Source organism: Acipenser ruthenus, chromosome 4 (assembly GCF_902713425.1).
Source record: "Acipenser ruthenus chromosome 4, fAciRut3.2 maternal haplotype, whole genome shotgun sequence".
Lineage (NCBI taxonomy): Eukaryota > Metazoa > Chordata > Actinopteri > Acipenseriformes > Acipenseridae > Acipenser > Acipenser ruthenus.
The window spans coordinates 35,579,139-35,600,727 of NC_081192.1; the positions used below are offsets into that span (position 1 = coordinate 35,579,139).

General features: G+C 38.8%; 1 protein-coding gene across 2 annotated transcripts in view; it reads right to left on the reverse strand.

Annotated features, from left to right (window-relative positions):
* Window positions 1-21,589, reverse strand: part of LOC117400539 (zinc finger protein 236-like) — a 124,617-nt gene that overhangs the window by 24,228 nt on the left and 78,800 nt on the right. For both annotated transcript variants that reach the window (XM_034000659.3, XM_034000657.3), the window contains exons 21-22: window positions 12,624-12,727; window positions 1,244-1,615 (exon numbers count right to left, since the gene is read on the reverse strand). In XM_034000659.3, coding sequence (XP_033856550.2) covers window positions 1,244-1,615; window positions 12,624-12,727 — 476 coding nt within the window. The remainder of the gene's footprint in view (window positions 1-1,243; window positions 1,616-12,623; window positions 12,728-21,589) is intronic.

The following is a 21,589-nucleotide window of genomic DNA, read 5'->3' on the forward strand; positions in this document are numbered from 1 at the left end:
TGGGTTTCATACGAAATATGTTGATTGACTAAATACTTTTGTCAAAGTATGAAAGTTTTTGCATGTTATTTTTAATTTTATGCATGTTATGTAATAATTTGTTGTTTTATTATAAAGTTGAATTTCTACCTGAATGTATATCTTTAAATAGAACACTTAGAAATTATAGAAATCGCTTTATTTGTGTTTTTTTTTGTTTGTTTTTTAACTGCCCAAATACTTTTGTCTGTGACTGTATACTGAATATATTGTGGGATATGATGTATGTGTTCTATGTGCCAGCTATAAAGTATTCAGACTGATTTGTCTGTCATCAAGCAACATCCAAATGTTCTTGAGGCTTACAAAACATCACATCAACTCTTATTGGACAAAGGTTAAGCTGGGGTTTACCTGTCTTGTGTTGTAGAGAAGAGCATAAATAAAGAATACATTAAAAAAGGGTAAAATCAATACCCCCTTTCATTCAGCTTAATGGCAGAGGGTTGGGTACAGTAAATTCCAAATTATATATGCCCCAACATCTTACCATTTCTGTAACTAAAGAGGTAGGTGTATGTGATATGTTTAAAGCATATTAAAACAGCGTGTTATCTACAATCAAGCATTAAGACTGCTGAAGTGAAGCAGAAGAAAAAAATATGCCAGGTAGAGTGAATATGTTTACAGAGATAAGAGAAACATACTGGGTCTTAGTTGACAAGTCATACTTTCTGGTGGTAATAAGTATTCTCTTGGCAGTATCTTCTTGTCAGATCTTGAGTATTAATAATCCCTTTTTTTGTACCCTATAAAAATACCATTCAATATGGCCATTGATTATATTGGGCTTTCATAAGCAAAAAGGTTGTTAGAAGTTACTAAATAATCACTCCAGTGATCTTAGAAAAGATTTCAGCCTCTGCAGCACACTCTTATCTTTCATAATCGATAGAAACTGAAGGAAATTGCTTCCTGGAACAGATCCTATGTATTATAAGCTTTAACTGAGCAGTGTACTTGAGGGGGAAAAACTTTCTTTTTAATAAAGTGAATAAAAGTTTTTATGAATACCTAAAACAAAACATATTTTAAGATTACTGCTACAACCCTCATACAGAAACTTTCCTGTTTGTGAAAGCAGACCATATGGAAATTATGAAGTGGTTAATATTACAACATCCACCCCCAACACTGAGTATCAATAACATATCTAAAAACTGCTGTAAACATTGCACTGGAGTTACTCTCAGTGAGCTTTTACCTGACATAGAAGCTGGAAGAATGGCTTGTCCAACAAGCCCTTGTTGTAGCAGGTTCTGCTCAAATTGGCTTGTGAGGACAGAGTTGTTGGTGATGTAGACATTGGGGTCACTGGGCGAGGTGTTAAGCAGGTTGACTGGTGGGAGAGCTTCTGTGCTCTGGCGGTCACAAGGCTTTTTATTCTTCTTGGACTCCGATGTTGGCTTGTAATGACACTGTATGTGGGTCTTTCTGTGACCAGATGTTCGGAAGCGCAATTCACAGAAGGGGCACTTGAACGGCTTTGATCCTGTGTGCAGTCGCATGTGTACTTTCAAGCTGCCCTTTGTTGAGAAGGATGTGTTGCACATGTGGCAATTAAAGAGCTTCTGACCTAGAACCAACAGATTTATAATCAGCATTGACAATATCAAGATTTAGATATGCTCGCTTTCTCAAATTCACTTTCCTTTCAATTTGTATCCTCTTTAAAATGTACTTTTGGACCCAAGTAATCCTCACCTCACTTTCAACTTTAGAACAGAATTATTGCACTCCAAGGTTTTGTTACTTAAGTTTTTTAGTGAGGTTTTATTTGAAATAAAAAATAAACCCTGTGGTGGATATTTTTGTAGCGTTTAAGATTCTATAGCAATGGTTCATTATTTTTGATTTCTCATGGACGATAAATAACTTCTTGTTTTGTTTTATTTGCCTCTCGCTAAATGCGACTAGATATTCCATTTTTCAAAATGATTATGTATTTTCAGTTGACAAAAACATTTGCAATCATGCTAGAGAAAGAGTGATTGCAACATTTTTGATGAACATCCATACTGATGAACTCAATTGTGCATGTCTTGTGTTTTTGTTAGTAAACCCTTAAAGTGGTCGAAGCTAACAAAATAGTTCCCTTAATCTTACCTGCCATTCACTTCCATTCGGTATATAGGTCTCAAATATGCATTATCATTTAAAGTAAAAAAAAAAAAAAATTCTAACATATGTTTACTATAACATGTATTTCTCTCCAAACTGCACATTCAAGATCTACAGTGGTAGCCATGGCCAGCTATTAACCACTTGCGATACTGTTGCAGTGTGATAACCAGGGATCCTAATTTTCCGCAATAAAAAAAAAAAAGAAATTCTCCGATAAAAAAAAAAAAAAAAAAAAGATTAGCTAAAAATGAGTTTTCCCTGCCACATTATAAGACACACAAACAGTACTACTGGGTAACAGTTAACACAGGAAGAATGTATTGTTGTTCTTGTTACACTTGTTGTGTCTCCATGTTGTACTTTAGTTTATAACTTTAATTATTCTTGAACTTAATCTTGTATTACAGTGTAACATGTGTAAGTCGCTTTGGATAAATGCATCTGCTAAATAAATAAATAAAATAAAAATGAAAATTTTACTTACACTATTAGTAATGTATTTTTAAAATGTGAACTTTAGGTATTACAAATTAGATGTACTTTTAAAACATCAAAACACATCACAAAATAATGCAACGTTCAGCATGACACCGTAGATAATTAATACATTTAGATGAGTCATGCATTAGAGAAGATTCAATTACTTCTGGATTGGCTAGTCTGCGCAGTGAAGTTCAGAATATAAATATTTCAGTTTTGAGGTAGCTGATGATGGCATTGAATAGCAAAACAATATAACAAGACCTTGTTTTTCTCCATGGATATTAAGTTACTAAGTTAAAGTAAGTTATTGCTTTTCTTATGTAAATATCTGTTAACGCCTATATGTATATGTTTCATATTGCAATTGTGTTATAATAGTTTTCTGTATTTTGGAAGACTTTGATATTATCAATATCGAAATACGTGCACAATATCGATATACCATTTTCATATCGTTGCCCACTCCCAATTTAAAGGCAATCGTGACATTTTTCGGAGCACAGCTAAGCTGCACATGGTTTGAAGTTATGCTCCGACATCAACTGATTTTCTCATGCTCATTCAAACAGGAGTTGTTGCAGAAGATGGGCCTCCTATAGTGACCTCATCTTTGGCGTGTGACACCTGCTGGTGAAACACTGTATTTCAGTAGTAACCTGTGACAAACCAGTTTCCAGTCAGATAACTCCCTCTAGTACACAGAAGATGAAGGACAGGTTAACTAAACTGCATATTACATTTACCTCAATTTTGTCGTGGAGAATTGTGTGTCATACTTCCCCATTTTTATAGCTGGCCATTGCTACCACTGTATATAGGTCAAATGACGGGGGGATTTTTTTTTTTTTTTTTTTTTTTTTCTGGTTGCATTAATCTCTGCTAATTTAGAAAATGTTAGAAGGAAAGTATCTGCACATCTCTGCTATGGTGAAGGGAAGTGCACAACAGATGAGATTTATTACATTAGTTTGTAAGCTGCAACCAGTTTTTGTTGGAAATGATTTCTGTATTCTATGTGATTGATGTAAGGTTCACTAAAATAGACTTTCATTTCAGTCTATCATTCAGAAACACCCAAGGGCTCTAGACACCTTTACTGCACCAGTAAATGTTATGTTGGATGTAGAGGGTCTTTTCTTGAAAGGGGACCCCTTTTATTTATTTATTTATTTAAGAATAAAGCAAAAAAAGCAAATCAGAAGTTATTAAAGTTGCTTTTTTGACATGTTCTTCTATTAAAAAGTTGATAAAATGCAATTCTAGAACTTCTGCTGAAATGGGACTACTCAAGTGAAACCTAATGCATCAATCTATACAACCTGACACAGTAAGTCTGGCATGAACAACTCAATTTTTCACTATACCAAACGCGTCATCTAAGCTTGTCTTGTTGATAAAGTGAGTGAATTACCATTCGAGATGACAAATGTGTTAAGGTTTTGACAGCAGACAGGATAAGATACACATGGACAGGACTCCAGTTTTTGGACATCTTTAAAGTGTTATTATAGAATATGGACAAAAACAATATAGAAAATATAAAGCATGTAGCATACAGTGGTTTTACTGTTATTCATGTAAGCATAGTGAAGACAACTTTTGTTTCTGAAAAGTGTAACATTTTTTCCAGTATATTGGTGTATTGCTGAATACACTAATACAAATATATGAATACAAGGTTGTGATTTTGTATTAATTAAAGCAGTTCTAAATGTAATATTTGTACGTAGCTTAAAGGTGATGGGTCTTATTATTTTAAGACATTGAAATAGAAAATTAAATAAAAAGTCACTAACTGTCTAACACTATATTTTGATGCCAGAACTGTAGTTAAGACTGTAAACAATTTTAAAAAGGGTATACCCTCATCTGTCTGGTTGATTTTTACTTGTGTAAAATGGAAGACATGTTTTAATAAAAGTATTTATATTTGCTAAACTCTTCAAGTGAAATTAAATGATAACATATTTTGATAAATGGGGTGTTTTTAACCCTTTGAGTAGTGAGTTCTAAAATGCACTGCTGGTCCTGCGGGAGTGAGTTTTTTTTCTGTCTTCTGCATGCGCTTGATTATTACGAGTACAGCGTACAAACAAGCTGAAAGCTATATGTTTGTACCGGTATGTATGTAATGAATACTGACGAAATACAGACACATCATTTTTACCATAAATAAATAAAACAAATAAATATATTTTATTTAGTCATAGGGAAAGGTTTTGACTAGAAAAATAACATGTAGGCAATAAACAATGGGGTCGAACACCCACAACAACACGTCCTAACAAAAAAAAGGGAGAGAGAGAGAGAGAGAGAGAGAGAGAGAGAGAGAGAGAGAGAGAGAGACATGAATAAATCATATCCGGGTAAACAGGTTGTGGGGGAGTGAGAGTGTCTAATGTTTCAGCGTATGATAGTCCTTGCATGGAGCAATGCACAGAGCTTGGCCCCGCCTCTTCGCTATCACTTGATGTTGATGGTAAATATTCTTCGCTTATGTCTTCACTGACACACTCGCTGACATCCGATTAAGTGAAAGAATTGTATGTATTTGAATTGAAATCGGAATCTGAATTCAGTATTATTACTAATACTTCTTTCTCACTAAGCGATTTTCGCCGGTTTACAAACACTGTTGACATTTTTGTGAATGGGTTTATTATATGTAATTCAGTCAATATCTGGCAGAGGGCGCACAAGACCAATAAAAGGTGTTACAGAAACCTAGTGTTACAATATTATGTGATCAGGGGTTTTGAAGGCTCAGTAATTCAAGTTGCAGAACGTACCGGTATGTTCGTACTCCCTGGGGATCAGAGAGCAGCGAACGTACCATTATGTTCGTACTACTCAAAGGGTTAAATTTAAACAAACTAATTACACAAATGCATGTTGTTACAACTTCAGTGAACAGGGTTCTGATGACACTGATAAACAACTCAAGGTTCTCTCTTGTGTTTTAGCTCAGCCATGAAACACAAAATATTAGGTTATTATCATAACCCTGGTTCTCTGAAATAGAAATATTAACCATCACTAATGTGTTATTCCCCTTCAAGAACCGAAAAGCATTATGCCAACAAACTCTCGCGAGAGTGCATGACGCAATCTGAGTTGCCCCGACAAAAGCACATTGCAGCCATTTGCAAATTCTCTTTTTACTTTTGAGTCTCGCGGCTCCGCAGCGACCGCGAAGACTGATGGTTAATATTTCTATTTCAGAGAACCAGGGTTATGATAATTAACATTCTCTTTCAAGTACGAAATATTAACCATCACTAATGGGTAAGTATACCCAACCTGTCATGAGGACAGGCGCAAGACTCGCTAGCAGTCCTACAAGATGACAAGTCACTTACTGATCAATCCTTAGTTGAGGGGACGGCCTCTGAGGCAGCCCTCAACACCCCTGATCCAAACCCAGGACACAGCGGATCCATGATGTTCATCCTGTAGAACCTCGTGAACGTGTGGACAGTGATCTTCTCCGGCGGGGGCAACTTTGCAAGTTGATACGCCATCTTCACGGTCTCCCCTGTTTAGACAGACTGAGACCGTAGCAAACAAAGAGTTACTCCGACTGGCGTCAACCTTTTGTCCTCTCCACATAGTACACCAGCGCTCTGACAGGGCATAGCGTGTGGAGCATTCTGTCTCTGTCGGACTGGAAAGGAGGAGGGTGAAAAGCCTCCAACTCCACCGACTGACTGATATGGAAAACCGAAATATTCTTCGGCAAAATGCAGGGTTGGTCCGGTGTGTCACTCGTGACCGCCCCTTCGCAAAATATAAACAGGCTTTGGCGACAGATAGTGCCTGCAGCTCACTTACTCGCTTAGCAGAAGTGACTGCCAACAAAAAAACTGTCTTAAAAAACAAAAGCTTTAGCTCTGCGGAATGCATGGGCTCAAAAGGTGGTTTCGTCAGTGCATTCAGCACGACATTCAACCGCCAGTGAGGAACAACGTCCTTCCTTGGAGGACGGAGTCTCTTAGCTCCCTTCAAAAACTGTCCCCCAGGAAATGTGCTCCTGGGGAGACTGAATGGCAAGCTGAACCTCGGGATGGAGTCTCCAATCTGAGCCGTCCGGAACCTGCCTCGAGAGGAGGTCTGCGGCAATGTTCACCACTCCGGGTAGGTGTACCGCTCAGAGTGAGAGGAGGTGGGTGTGAGCCCAGACCAGAAGCCTGGTGACCACCCTGTTGAGGCGTAGGTGGGTCAGTTGTTACCACCAAGAGAGAGTCTAGAGACAATATCTGGACACTGTCACCAAACGGTTGCGTTTCAGCATTGGGTGAGGGACCATCCTGTTGAACCAGGCCTGGAGGGGCATCATATGCAGGAGGCCCAGGGGAAGGGATTGAGGCTGCTGCCATCAGGCCCAGAAGCTTCTGGAATGTCACCACTGGTAAAGCTCTGCCTAACTAGAATAGGTCTAGGCAGGCTGATATGCTTGACACCCTGTCATGGACTGGGGGTCCAGACTCAGACCCAATTAGAGCTCTACTTGAGCTGGCGTCAGTTGACTTTTCGCATAATTCATAATTCAGTTGACTTTTCGTGAATTCATAATTCACCTTCAGACCTAGTCTGGATAGGTGATCGGTGACAAGTTCCGTGTGTTGCGACTCACCACAAATGAGCCAGTCGTCCAGGTAGTTTAGAACTCTGATACCCTTCAGTCTCAAAGTGGCAAGGATAGCATCCATGCATTTCGTGAAAACGCGTGGCGCTAGGGATAGGCCGAATGGCAGTACACGGAACTCGTAGCCCTTCCCGTGAAAGGCGAACCGAAGATACTTCTGGTGCCCTGGTTTTATGGGAATGTGGAAGTAGGCGTCCTGCAAGTCCACTATCGTGAACCAGTCGCCCGGCCTGATGAACTGCGACAGCTGTCGCAAGGTCAACATCTTGAACCGCCTGTGGCTCAGATACACCACCCGACCATGTCAGAGGGTGGTAAGATGCGAATAGCCTGCTTCTGCAGGAGGGTTTTTAGCTCCTGAGCCAGTGAGTCGTTGGCTTGGGGGTCCTTGACCAGTGTATGGACCACCCCCGAATCGCGGGTGCACTGGCCCCAGTACTCTAGATGGGCTTTGGAGAAGGGGCCCTGGGCCTGTGGCAGCAAATTCCTAGGGCTGTTGCTTCAGTTTAGGCGCCTGCGGTTTCTTATCAGGCACATTGCGCTGGAACCGCCTCTGCCTACCGCGCCCTCGGCCTGTCCTACCAGCGGCCGCTGAAGAGTCCTGTGGACCGCCCTGAGGCTGCCATTGTGGCCGAGGCAGTGGTCTCTGATACCAATGCTTCTTAGGCGGTGGTGCCGGCTTAGTGGCAAGGTCACTGAACGCCTTTGTTGCTTCCCTTGCCACTTTGGACCGAAGCAACAAATCGTCCACTGCAGGGCCGAATGTATGCCCTGGTGTGATGGGCGCATCCAGCAGAGCAGCTTTGTTACTCTCTGTCAGCCTGGCTTGAGAAAGCCACAGCTCACGGCGCGCAGCCACCAATGCTGCCATACTCCGCCCAGTTGCTTGGCTCAAAAGCTTAGCTAGCCGTAGCAACATTCAGGAGATCAGCCACAGCTCCTCTGTCTGATCGAGGGTAAGTTCCCCCTCAGCAGCGGAGCTCCAAATGTAGCTCTGTTAAGCCACCAAACATATATTGTAGTTGCCCAACCGGGCAATGAAGGCAACAGCGGAGTAAGCCTTCTTCAGAAGGACCTCCCTAACACGACATTGCTTGTTCGGACAAGCAGCATCTTTGGACACCAGTGCAAGGTTCGCTGGCTGTGCCAAGGCTGGAATAGTTGACCCGACAGAGGGAAACTGGACCAAACCTACTTTATCCCCCTCATGAACCCTATAGGTCGTACCCGACCGAGGGACTGTGGCCGGGTGTTGCCACAATGAGGTCAGTTCCTGCCAAAAATCTGGGTGGATGGGCGGGGCCTCAGAGGGTATCTCCTTACGCTCGTCATAAACAGAGCACCTCTCAACTATCGCGCTCGGCCATGGCACCTTAAGTGCATCATTGGTTCGGTGCATCAGGGGTATGAGCTCCCTAGGCAAGGGAATCAGAGGCAGCGATTCCAACGCTGGATCCTCTGATAAAAACTCTCCTCAGCTCCTTCTGAAGCGAGGACAGAGAGAGCATCCTCCATTCCACCCCCCCTCCCCCCGAACTCAACATCTGCCAGTTCTGGCGGTGGAGGGGGGGGGGGAGAGAAGCCACTTGTGAAGGTGGAGCAACAGGTGCTTGCACCACAGAAGGTGCTTGCACCACAGCAGGTGCCTGCACCACAGCAGGTGCCTGCACTGGCAGAGACCGCTCCTGCAACAACTGGGTCAAAGTTGGCTGCTGTTGCTGGAACATCTCACATATATACCGCCAGTGGTCCGATGATCGGGACCTGTGCCTTCTCTTCTTACTCCTCGGGGAAGGAGAAGAAGCAGGAGAGGAAGAGGATGAGGAGGAAGAAAAACTCCTCCTCCTGTGCTTCCTGGAGGCGGACTCTTTGGAGCCACATGCCCTGGCACCGCGCTTCAAGAAGAAAAAACACAAACCTTGCGCTAATGCGCAACAGCAGCAGCCAGCAATCCCACAAAAAGCAGGAGATCTCACGAAGAGATGCACGCCGACTAACTGCGTAACAGTACTACACTTTCAAAGGTTGCGTCAGCTCTGGTACCGAGGTACAAGAAGAAAAAACGCTAACCTTGTGCTAATGCACAACAGCAGCCAGCAATCCCACAAAAAAGCAGAAGATCTCACGAAGAGATGCACGCTAGCTAGCTGTACAGTCAAGAAGACTGTGTAACTGTGGAATGAGCAGCACGAATACTACACTCAGTAGATCCACAGTTACAGGTTATCCTCATCGATCCAGTTTTCTGTAAGATAAAGAAAAACAAAGGAAAGGGCATACAGTAATATAAAACAACACTGAATACACAAAAAATAATATACAACAACAAAACTATCTCAACCGGGATAGAATGTTGTTGTTTTTTTACTGGAACAGAGCCCTGTCCAGAGGAGAGTTATCTGCCGTAATAGTGAACTAGACCCGGGGGAGGGCGTACGCAAGTCACAGGCTCCCGCTGGCTCACTGCCAGTTCGGGCTGACTAGATCAAAAACTCGGCAATAAATAATAATTATTTGGGAGTGACCGTGAGTAAAACAAGGCAATACTACTAAGTAATACTTAGCTCATATGCTTTCACTCTTAGTGAAAAAGGAAAAAGAGAATTTGCAAACGGCTGCAATGTGCTGTTGTCGGGGCAACTCACATTGCGTCATGCACTCTCGCGAGAGTTTGTTGGCATAATGCTTTTCAGTTCTTGGGTTCTTAAAGGGGAATAACCCATTAGTGATGGTTAATATTTCGTACTTGAAAGAGAACTTGCTTCAATAGTTGTCAGAAAAATTGTTGTAGCAACACATGGGAACATGTAACACAATAAAATAAAAAGGTCCTTATGTACCCTTTAACCTGTAATTTAGTCCTCATTTAGCCACACAATGTCGATATAGCCTCCACAGTAAGCCACATAATGAGTAATTTTTAAACAATCATGTACATATTAGCAGATTAATAAACAGAACGCTGTAGATCGCTACTGACATTTATTTAACCCTTACATCCCTGTGAATACGTATAACAGGATTTTAAAAATTAGTTTTTTTTCAATATTATTTCAGAGAACTCAGAAGTATAAATACATTCATGTAGAGGTTTTAATTTACCAGTACACTTTTATGCAAATCTTTTGTTAAAAAAAAGAATTACATTTCCTTGATATGTGGATCTCACTGGGTACAAATATGTCATTTGTCAAGAAGGGGAGATATTAATATTTTTTTTTAATGGATTTCCTGTTTCTGGCACCAAGCCCTGAACAGTACACTTAATATAACAATGTATTGGAATCTGGAAATTTGATAGATTATGTAACATATGTAAAATCTGGGTTTTTTTTAAATGGTTTTGTTTTGTTCTTTGAATATAATATATTCTTTGGTTGTTCACAAGGAGCCAAGAAGTGTTACTTATGTTTGCATGAAAGACATTTTCAGTTCTTATGCATTATATTTTGCTGTTAAATTTAAGCATCGTCAGTTGGTTACGTCGGTCTTATTTCGTGGATTGACGTTGCTCTGTGAAAATGTGAAAACATTTCTTTCAGCATCCACAGAATTGGTAACAACTGACAAATATCTTTTAGTCTTTCTTGCTAAAATGGCAATTACTTATTCTGCATTTCTCCAAAATCCGGTCTAAGAAATTACACTACCATTTTCTTTTGCATATAGCTGTGTGAACAAAAGAGAATGAGTCTGAGTTGTAACTCTACCTCCCGATCAGGAAGGGCGGTAGGTACGGTTAGTGGTATGCCTTTCACAGGGATGGGCCAACTCAATGGTAGGACGGAATCAGAAGTTGGCAATCTTGGTGAAAGGCCGTAGCTGTAAGACGGCTAAAAAAATTGTGATCAGCTGGGGGGTACACTGTGACTGAATAGACCGTGGCGCCGGGCTGATCATGGGGAGGAGTTTGCCAGTACAAAGAGGACACAGCTACGTGAGTACGGCCCTGTGGCAGAGTGTCCTGCCCCTATATATATGTGCGCTATTTTATTATTATTTATGTTATTGTTTGCGGCGCAGATGCAAAGCCGGCACTATTATTTGTTATTTTGTATTTTTTATTTATTAAAACCTTGTGAGGATGCATGACTGATCAGCTACTGATTATTTAACTAGCTGACAGTCACGCATCCTTACTAAACTCGTGCAGACTATGCTAGTTAACCCCTCGGCCATAATATAAAAGCCTGCAGCTGTCTGCGCTCAGGGTGAGGGTGTTCGAGAGTGGAGAACGAGTGAGGAGGTAAAGAAATTAAAACATAAACAACTGCTAAGCATGCTGGTTTTTACACCAACACGATACTTATTTGTTTATTTCTGTTTGTTTGGCCAACGCGCCTTTTTGTTTTGTAGTGTTTTGGTTTGTTTTGTTTAAACTGTTTGTTTTATTATTTAATAAAACCCTGAGCGCCGTTGCACTCTAGTTCTGCACCGCCATTCCTTGTTTTGGTTTTGTGTTCCTGGTCTGTGACGTCACCAAACCTGCACATGGCAAGCCATCCTGTCACAGGCCCCTTACACTGAAACTCACGCTCCGGAGCGCTGTGCTTGTTGTTGTTGTTGCTGTTGTTTTTGTTACAGATGAGTAGGAACTGGGAACTGCTTGCGATGGAGCCAACACAAACACCCTGGAGCACCACTTCTGCACAGCACAGCACCACAACAGTCACCACCCCAGAACACTTTTCCGTACTCTTTGTGGATTATTGGACTGTGTGTTATTATTTATTGATTCCTTTTGTTTGTATGCAAATAAAGCGGGACATTTTGTGTACATTACTACCTGTTTGGACCTTTACTCCTTTACACACCACTCACATCCTGACAAGCTGATATCCCTCCATTTCTGATTTACAGCAAGCATCAAACTGTGGAATAGACTCTACGGGAGGGTTTCTTTATCCAAACTACAAACTTGTTGTGGGTCGAAAATCCTAACTGCCTTCAGAAACTTGTGAGCTGGTTGAATAAAACGTGGTTTTATTCTGCATTGATCAGAGCTGTAGTAGCTCGTCGATTTTTCATAAACTTTGTGGAAAGTTTTAACACACTTTTTCTTTAAAACACATCAATTTCTAGAATGTCCATAACTGTCCCTTTTAATTAGGGGGTATTTTCTAATTATCCAGAATTTAATGTGTTGATTCCTTAACTATTCTATAGATCAGTTTAGCTGGAGTGGCTACACGGACATCTGGAAGCTCAGGACTGAATTGCAGGTTAGTCCTGTAGTTTTAATTCTCCCTTGAATTTTTCGCAGGGCCCTATGTATGCTCGAATGGCGTCAGGGATAATGGTGTAAGCAAGAGAAAGAAGGGTGTTCACTGACCTGTGTGTGTCTTGACATGACAGTCCAGAGTGGATTTCACTGTGAATCGTTTCCCACATTCATCACATTTAAAGGGCTTTTCTCCAGTGTGGATACGAATGTGTCTGCAAGCGGGAAAAAGCAAAAGAAAGATCTAAATAGAGATCAAAAACCTTGCTAGTCTTACATTTCTTAGAACTCCTTGGATAATAATTAAGCAATTATTTCACAGTTTTGGCGGCCTCATCTAAAATTCTAAGGAAACATGCCTCCTAAATTCCATCCTGTATCATGACAACATTAAATATTTTACTGTATTTGGATATACAGAATGTTTCACCTACATGTAGGGGTTGGTAAAAATACTTCTAATTTTCTGTAGCACTCATTTTTGGGTTGTCCCTCGTAGTGTTGCATGAAACGATTATTAATGTAACACATTAATCTATCTATTGTTGCTTCAATTAATCGATTATTCGGATAAATACCTACACATCACTCAATAGCTAGCAAGTTGAACCATTAACAGATTTTTATCTACCCAGTACAATATATGTTTCGAGATGATTGCACTTGCTTTGCTTTTCCATTTCAGTAACACAAAATGCTCTACAATTTCTAAAGTATCTAAAAGAAAGTATTAAATAAAGAATACTCAAGGTAGTATCCTTCTGAAAAAAAAACTGCCAACGTAAAATGATGGCAACTAAATAATGCATTGAGACCATTAAACATACCACAAATTAACTTTATAATTTCACAAGCAGAAACTATTTATTTTTAAGTTGACCACTTCATAAGGCAAAAAACAACTATGTATGTTAATTATTGCTTTTTTATTTTGTTCTAACAATGGAATGACATGAAAAAATGTCCTTTTCTTGTAAAACAAAACATTGTCTAACTTTTCTATTACATTTCGCAGCAGGATGTACTGTATGTACAAATAACCTGTTTTGTTTTCAAATCTTAATATCCCTTTTAAATAATTATTTGTTGAGGAAACTGAAAACATTAATTATATTTAGTCTCTTCAAGTCAATCACATGGCAATACAAAGTTGCAGTTTTGCTAGTCCACAGTATTTGAGCGCAAGAACACCAGCATATGAACATGTTCTGGGGATAGGCTTGCCCTCTTGAGACTATAAAGCCTGCTACTGAAAACAAATGCTCATAGGGAGTTAATGTTGCTGGTATTGCAAGATAAGCTCTTGCCAATTTTGACAAGTAAGGGAATCTTTCCTGATTTGCCATCCACCATGTTAAAGGGTCAGTGTCTCTGCTGCTAGACTTTTCTGAAAGATATTGCATCTCTTCTTTCTGCAGACATGACATTTGCTTCTTCACTATCAGAATCTTCACTGCTGCGGTCTTCAAAAGAAAACATTTCTTTCTATCACTGTCTGCTTCATTTTATCTTTCTTTTAACTCTACCACTGAACGGTGAACGCTAAACACTAAATAAAATTTGTAATAATATTTATTGTTTAGCATTCAGTGGTAGAGTTAAAAGAAAGAATAACTAGAATGAAACAAAGAAATACACAAAATATTATCCTTGCATCATTATTATAATTATTATTCAACGAAGAGGGGGCTTTGCTGCAAAAATATAAATCGCTTGAGAGTCACTTCAAGCGTTTGAGATGGACGCATCGGCATAGTTATAAACCTTTCAAAGTAACGGGGCATATTAAGGGAGCCCGATAAATAAGGGAGTCTGATAAATAAGAAATGTATTTTATATTTTCCAATTTTGGTTACATTAGGCCTTTAACCCTTTGCAGTCAATTCATTAAGTGCGTGTCAGGCGCGTCAGGTCCAATTTATTTTCACACGCGCAGTTGCTGTTTAAAAGTATTTTTTTTCCAGTCAAACGGGTTTAAAAGGCCCTGCATATCAACAAAGCACTCACTAGGCCTCTCCAGCCCCGCCCCACCCTTTCGTTCGCTATAGCTTTCACATATGCTAATAAATAAATAATAATAATAATAATAATAATATAGTCCTACATACAGCTCAATCATCTCCTGATCACTCGTTTTATCACCAAACGCCTCAATAATGCAATCCAAGTCATTATTTTATTACATCTCAAAAAAGCTCTACAAATGTCTGTGATATTCTCTGAGCGCTGATGCAGTAACAGCCAGCTTGTTTTTCGCGTCTGAGAACAAACTAAGACCTCATATCCGCCATTTCAATATTAACATTGTGAGACAGCAGGGAGGGGGTTAAAACCTCCCTGCAGAAAAAACATGTGCGGAAGGCACACTTTTGTTTTGTTAATGGTTTAATTGCTTTTGTTTAATTGTTTTATTGATTAATCAGTACCTGCACCTGGCTATTATTGAAAATTAGAGCCAGGTGCAGGGTTTAAAAGGAGAGCAGTCAGTCTGCTCTGGGCAGCTGCTGAAGAGGGTAGAAGCCCGACTGTGCTGGTGTGTGGGTACAGCCGTAAAATTTAAAAAAAGGTAGAGTGAAGCCTTTGTTTTGTGTGTGCTGTTTTGTTTCTTTTGTTTTGTACAGGTAAACAGCTTAGCTGTCCTGTTTAGTTTAGGTTCCTGTTTTGTTTTAGTTAGTGCTCAAAGAGAGCTAGGTGTTTGTTTTGTTTATTTTGTTTTTGTGTTTTCATTAAAAATTGCGCAACCGTGCTTTAAAAATCAATTTCTGTGTGTTGGGTCAGTGTTTTTAAAGGGGCAACGAACCGTGGTGAGTGCGATTCTTTCACAACATACAATATTTATTTATTTTTTTTTTCACTGTAAAGGCTGTATTTAAATCACACGCAGATCAATGTAATGTAAAGCATCCAGAGCTAATAAATAACATAAGAGCAAGGTAAGTATCAACATTAAATACTAATAAAAACACACAAATATATTGTTGTTTTTACTCTGTCCACTCTAAATCGCAAAACCAAAATCGCCATGTGACTCGTTTAGGGGCTACAGGGGCGAATTTTCCATAACACCAGCAGACGGGGGGTGGGGAGGGGGGGGTCGATGAATCAACGATAAAAGTATTCTTCACTGACGGCAACATTTGCAATTAATCAGTGAATTTGAAATCATTGTAGCACTAGTCCCTCACATGACTGATTCATTTGTTATGGGAATACCATCACTGGTACGTATTATATGAAAGCTGCACTTCCCTGTTGCAATTCATTGAGAAACTTAATCTATGGGCCATTCAGAACTGACTTTACTGTTATTTCAGACTTCTCTCTTGAAATCAGTGCTACTCAAGGTGCAGCAGTTTAATGTCAGTGTTAGGAGTTTTCTAACCTGCTATACTGTTACTGTTTAAATAGCATTCATGTACTAGTAACTGAGGTGGAAGTCATTAGGCCCTATTTCTACCTCACATAGTGTGCACTACGTATACTTATACATATGAATTAATAAGACATATTACTGTATTTAGAATCTCATAACATCCCAGATGCAGGGGGTAAACAACTGCAAACTAGTATAATGATTTAGCTATTAAACCCTTATCCCATGTAAACAATTTTAATAAAAACAATTAGAATTTTTTTTTGACGAAATGGAAACACAATTCCAACTTTTGACAGGTCTGAAAAAGGTTGTCTGTTTTTACATGTGGCTACAGAAGGAGGGGTTCAAAACATTCTAACTGAAAATGAGGTCAAAGGGGATTACAATGTGCATACAATCTTAAACCTTATTTATGTGTGCTCCCCAATGATTACGCCCACAGATTTATTAACAGTCATTGTGTAGGATTTTGGGGGTTTTCGTGGAATCCTTTCCTTTAACAATCTTTTGTTCCCCCTCTGTATACAAAGCTCAAGGGTCTAGAAGATGAGAATTTTGCCAACAAGTGATGTCACAAAAATCAAATAACGACCTTTAATGGAACTTGCTTATTTCCATATTCATTTTTTATGTGTATTGAATCCAATGTATGCCAACTTGTGCACTTTTGCAAATTACAAGGTCATTATTTCTCTGAAATGTGAGTGCTATATTTACACAATATCATATTTGAATATTTATTATGTCTCATATTCGGGGGTTCACATAACTGGTACGCAGGTATGCATGTGAACCAATAAAGAAAAATGCGGACTTCCATATTGTTCTTTAAGATGCAAAGGCGGACTGTCTGTACATTTTTAACAAAAAAACATTTTTCGTAAAGGCAGCGAGGGTGCCTTTATGAAAAAAAAAAAAAACCACTCGTGCATTACAAGCTTTTCCGGTTGCTGTTAAATTACCAATTTTTGTTGTTAAACTTTTTAAATAAAATAAATAAATAAATAAATAAAATCTTGGCATCACTGTTTTTGTTAGTTGACATGTCTCGATTTGGTATATAGTTGCTCATCTGATTTCCAACACTTTTTTATTGAAATGATTCATAAACTTGTCACAGCTTACTGGAGGAGTATTTTATGTAACACACTACAATTGTGGATTTGTTAATTTTGTTATGGACTGGAACAAAATTAACAAGTCCACAACTGAAGGGTGTTACTCAAAATACTCCTCCAGTAATCTGAGACAAGTTTATGAATCACTTCAATAAAAAAATGCAGCTACCCTAGTGTATTCACAACTATACTGTATGTATTGTGCGTCACAGTTCACACGGAAGGAGGGTTCTGAACAAATAACCAAATCCATATTTGTTTATGAGCAATTTATTGTGCAATTTTTGTGTTCAGAAACAAACCCTCAAACATTTGGTAATATTAATTATCATACACATATATATTTTTTTTGTAAGAAGTTATTTTTTTATACTTATGTTTTAAAGTGTATATAATGCATATAAACTAAATATATACTGACTAATATCTTAGCTGTAAACATTTAAAAGAGGTACAATTTCATTCGTTGCTACATCAACTTCTGGAGTTCCCATTGGAGGTAACGCTGTCAATCATGATACTGCACCCGGGGTTTCGCTTCACAGACTTAGTTAAGGTCGGAAGCATTTAAAAAATGTTTTTAACATAAGTCGTAAAAAATTAAATGGATACAGTCATGATCCACAAGACATAAGGAATTTAAATTAAATTACCCACAGAGAATTATTAAACTGACAAATACCCACTAACTTACTGTTGGTGGTGGTGCATAAACCGTGCATGCGCAAAGAAAAATTTAAATTACTCGCTAAATACTTAATCAGTTTTTTCGGTTCCAAAAAAAGGCACTCCTAGTCAATGAGTACTATCCGCCTGCTGGGTGTGGTGCTCAACACGCAGCCATTTTTGAGTTATTTTAGAGCAAAACAATTTTTTTTGCGATTATGTAACTTAAAAACTACCGCACAGATTTTCACAAAACTTGGGACAAAAAAATTCTCAGTCACATGGACAGGTAGCATGTGAAATGCCGTCCCGATAAGTTTTGAAACGGCCAAGAAAACATACCCCTCAAAATCAAGTTTAAACAAACAAGGTTCTGCCAGATGCCCTTCCCTGTAACGGCGCTATTGCACCATTATAATGACTCAGTATATTTTAATGATTAAATAAATTATGTGGTTAAAAGAAAACAAATCCAAGATGAAGAAATTACCCTAACACCAATTTTTATTTTCACCCCCCACCCCCCCAAAAAAAGCCAAAACATATTTTGCAAATACAGTGGCTTTAGAGCTTATGAAGGGGATAGGGTTTATACAGTAATTATAATAGATTATTCAAAAGTAACGGATTTCCATAATTGGACTTCACGATTGTAAATGTAATAGGTTTGCTACAGAAAAACAAACACACATACACATTCAGGGTTTAAATGCAACGTGACCTTTGATATTAGAAATATGTGGCACCACAATAGTGACACGGCTAATAAAAAGACATCTTTTTTATGGAAATGATTCAATATATCAGATGGATCATGTACAATTAATAGGCTGTGATGCAGTGCAAAATATGTTAATTAAAGAGGCTCTTGGCATTTTATCAAGAAGCTAGTTTGCAAACCACAAATCAAACTAGACAAGACTTCTGAACTCGCTTGTCTATTCACCAAGGTCACAATGCTCTGACATGTACAACATTAGACAGTTCTTAAGATAATTGTACACTCTAGAATGCAATCTTACATTACACAAAATCCAAATGACAATGACAGAATATTATTATTATTATTATTATTTATTTTTTTAATAATAATAATAATAATAATAATAATAATAATAATAGAGACAATACACTGTAGGATTAAATACGACTATTCATCCATTTTAAGAAGCTATTTTTTAATTATTATTTTTTATTTCCAACATTCACCATTATGTTTAGCTGTCATTCAGTTTTACCCTAAGCTTCCAGAAAATGTCTGTATTGTCCATTTTTAGTAATCTGTTGGCAGAGTGGAATATATTGCTGTTCTTGTTCAATTTTATTTAGTTTTTTGCTATGCTGCTACAACTGCTAATGGATGTAGGCCTTCTGTTACTAGTTGAAAGCCCACTCCTTGTTCTTGTTTAGATTTATTTTTAACACAAAAAAACACTTACAATGATATAGACCCAGTATCCAAACAAAGTGCTTTTGAGTGCTGTTGTACCTTTTTCTTCTACATGTGGTCACTGATGTAGTCATACTAGATTTTCTTCATGTTATCTGAACCACAGCACACAGAAAAATAACCTTGTAAGTAAGAAAACAAGCAGAAAATAATGCTACATTGTTTCAAAAGAACTAGGATATAGGCTAAATAAGTTTGGGGCAAGCATTTTAAGACCAATCATTAATGAATTTACCTGTTAAGCAATGAGTGTTTTAAACAAAATGACTCTTACATCCATTTAAATAAATGTAGTGAACCCTTTAAGAACCATTGTAGAACTGACTGCTGGTATCAGACATTCTGAGGTCAAAACTCCAATGGACAATTGTTTTTATTTGTGATAAATGTTTTAATTTGCATACAATCTTACATGATTACAAAAGTATAAGCGCTTAATGCAAGTTAAAGTAATAAAGTCAAATAAATAAATAAAATAAAAACAAATAAAACAATAATCACAAATCCAAAACAACCTAATAACAGCTATTTATACGGTCCAATTTTAACCAAGTTCAATCTGTGTTGCTGGACTGCTTCAACCTACAGTAGCTGTCATTCATGCTAAATAAATGACATCTATATACATAAAAGTTTTTGCACAAAAGAGCTAACTTCTCAACGTTTCGGTATAATTACCATATCTTTGTCAAGGGAAAGATACATTACTGCAAAATAGTGTTTTTAGAAACATTAAGACCAGTTAAGAGGAACCTGTTCCTGCAAAGTGGAAAGAACCTCATTCCAGAAGCCAGCTACAGCAGCATATTCCCAGAGCATGTAATACAGTGGCTCTCAAAAGTATTCACCCCCCTTGGACTTTTCCACATTTTATTGTGTTACAACATGGAATCAATGGATTTAATTAGGAGTTTTTGCCACTGATCAACACAAAAAAGTCCATAATGTCAAAGTGAAAAATAAAATCTACAAATTGTTCTAAATTAATTAAAAATATAAAACAGAAAATAATTGATTGCATAAGTATTCACCCCCTTTGCTATGACACACCTAAATAAGCTCTGGTGCAACCAATTGTCTTTAGAAGTCACATAATTAGTTGAATGGAGTCCACCTGTGTGCAATTAAGGTGTTTCACATGATTTCAGGTTAAATACACCTGTCTCCGGGAGGTCCCACAGTTGGTTAGTACATTTCCTAACAAAAACTACATCATGAAGACGAAGGAACATTCAAAGCAAATCCGGAATAAGGGTCTTCAAAAGCACCAATCAGGGGTAGGATATAAGAACATTTTCAAGGCATTGAATATCCTCCAGAGCACAGTAAAGTCCATTATTAAGAAATGGAGAGAATATGGCACAACTGTGAATCTGTCTAGAACAGGCCATCCTCAAAAACTGAGTATCCGGGCGAGAAGGGCACTAGTCAGGGAGGCCACGAAGAGGCCTATGGCAAATCTAAAGGAGTTACAGTCTTCCACAGCTGAGCTGGGAGACACTGTGCATACGGCAACAATAGCCCGGGTGCTTCACAAAACTGGCCTTTATGGGAGAGTGCCAAAAAGAAAGCCATTGTTGAAAAAAACTCACATCAAATCTCGGCTAGAGTTTGCCAGAAGGTGTGTGGGAGACTCTGAGACCAAGTGGAAGAAGATTCTATGATCTGAAGAGATCAAAATAGAGCTTTTTGGCCTCAACTCTAAGCGCTATGTTTGGCGCAAGCCTAACACCGCACATCATCCTGAGAACACCATCCCTAGGAGGCTGTGTGGTCCAGTGGTTAAAGAAAAGGGCTTGTAACCAGGAGGTCCCCGGTTCAAATCCCACCTCAGCCACTGACTCACTGTGTGACCCTGAGCAAGTCACTTAACCTCCTTGTGCTCCGTCTTTCGGGTGAGACGTAATTGTAAGTGACTCTGCAGCTGATGCATAGTTCACACACCCTAGTCTCTGTAAGTCGCCTTGGATAAAGGCGTCTGCTAAATAAACAAATAATAATAATAATAATAATAATAATAATAATAATAATGACGCATGGTGGTGGCAGCATCATGCTATGGGGATGCTTCTCTGTGTCAGGGCCTGGAAAGCTCGTGAAGATAGAGGGCAAAATGGATGCAGCAAAGTACAGAGAAATCCTGGAGGAAAACCTGCTGAAGTCTGCAAGAGACCTGGGACCTGGGAGAAGATTCATCTTCCAGCAGGACAATGACCCCAAACATACAGCCAAAGCCACACTGGAGTGGCTTAAAAACAAAAAAATTCAATGTCCTGGAATGGCCCAGTCAAAGCCCGGAACTCAATCCAATTGAGAATATGTGGAAAGAGTTAAAAATTGCTGTTCACAAAAGGTCCCCATCCAACTTGACGGAGCTTGAGCAATTTTGCAAAGAAGAATGGGCAAAAACTGCAGTGTCCAGATGTGCAAAGCTGGTAGAGACTTATCCAAATAGACTCATGGCTGT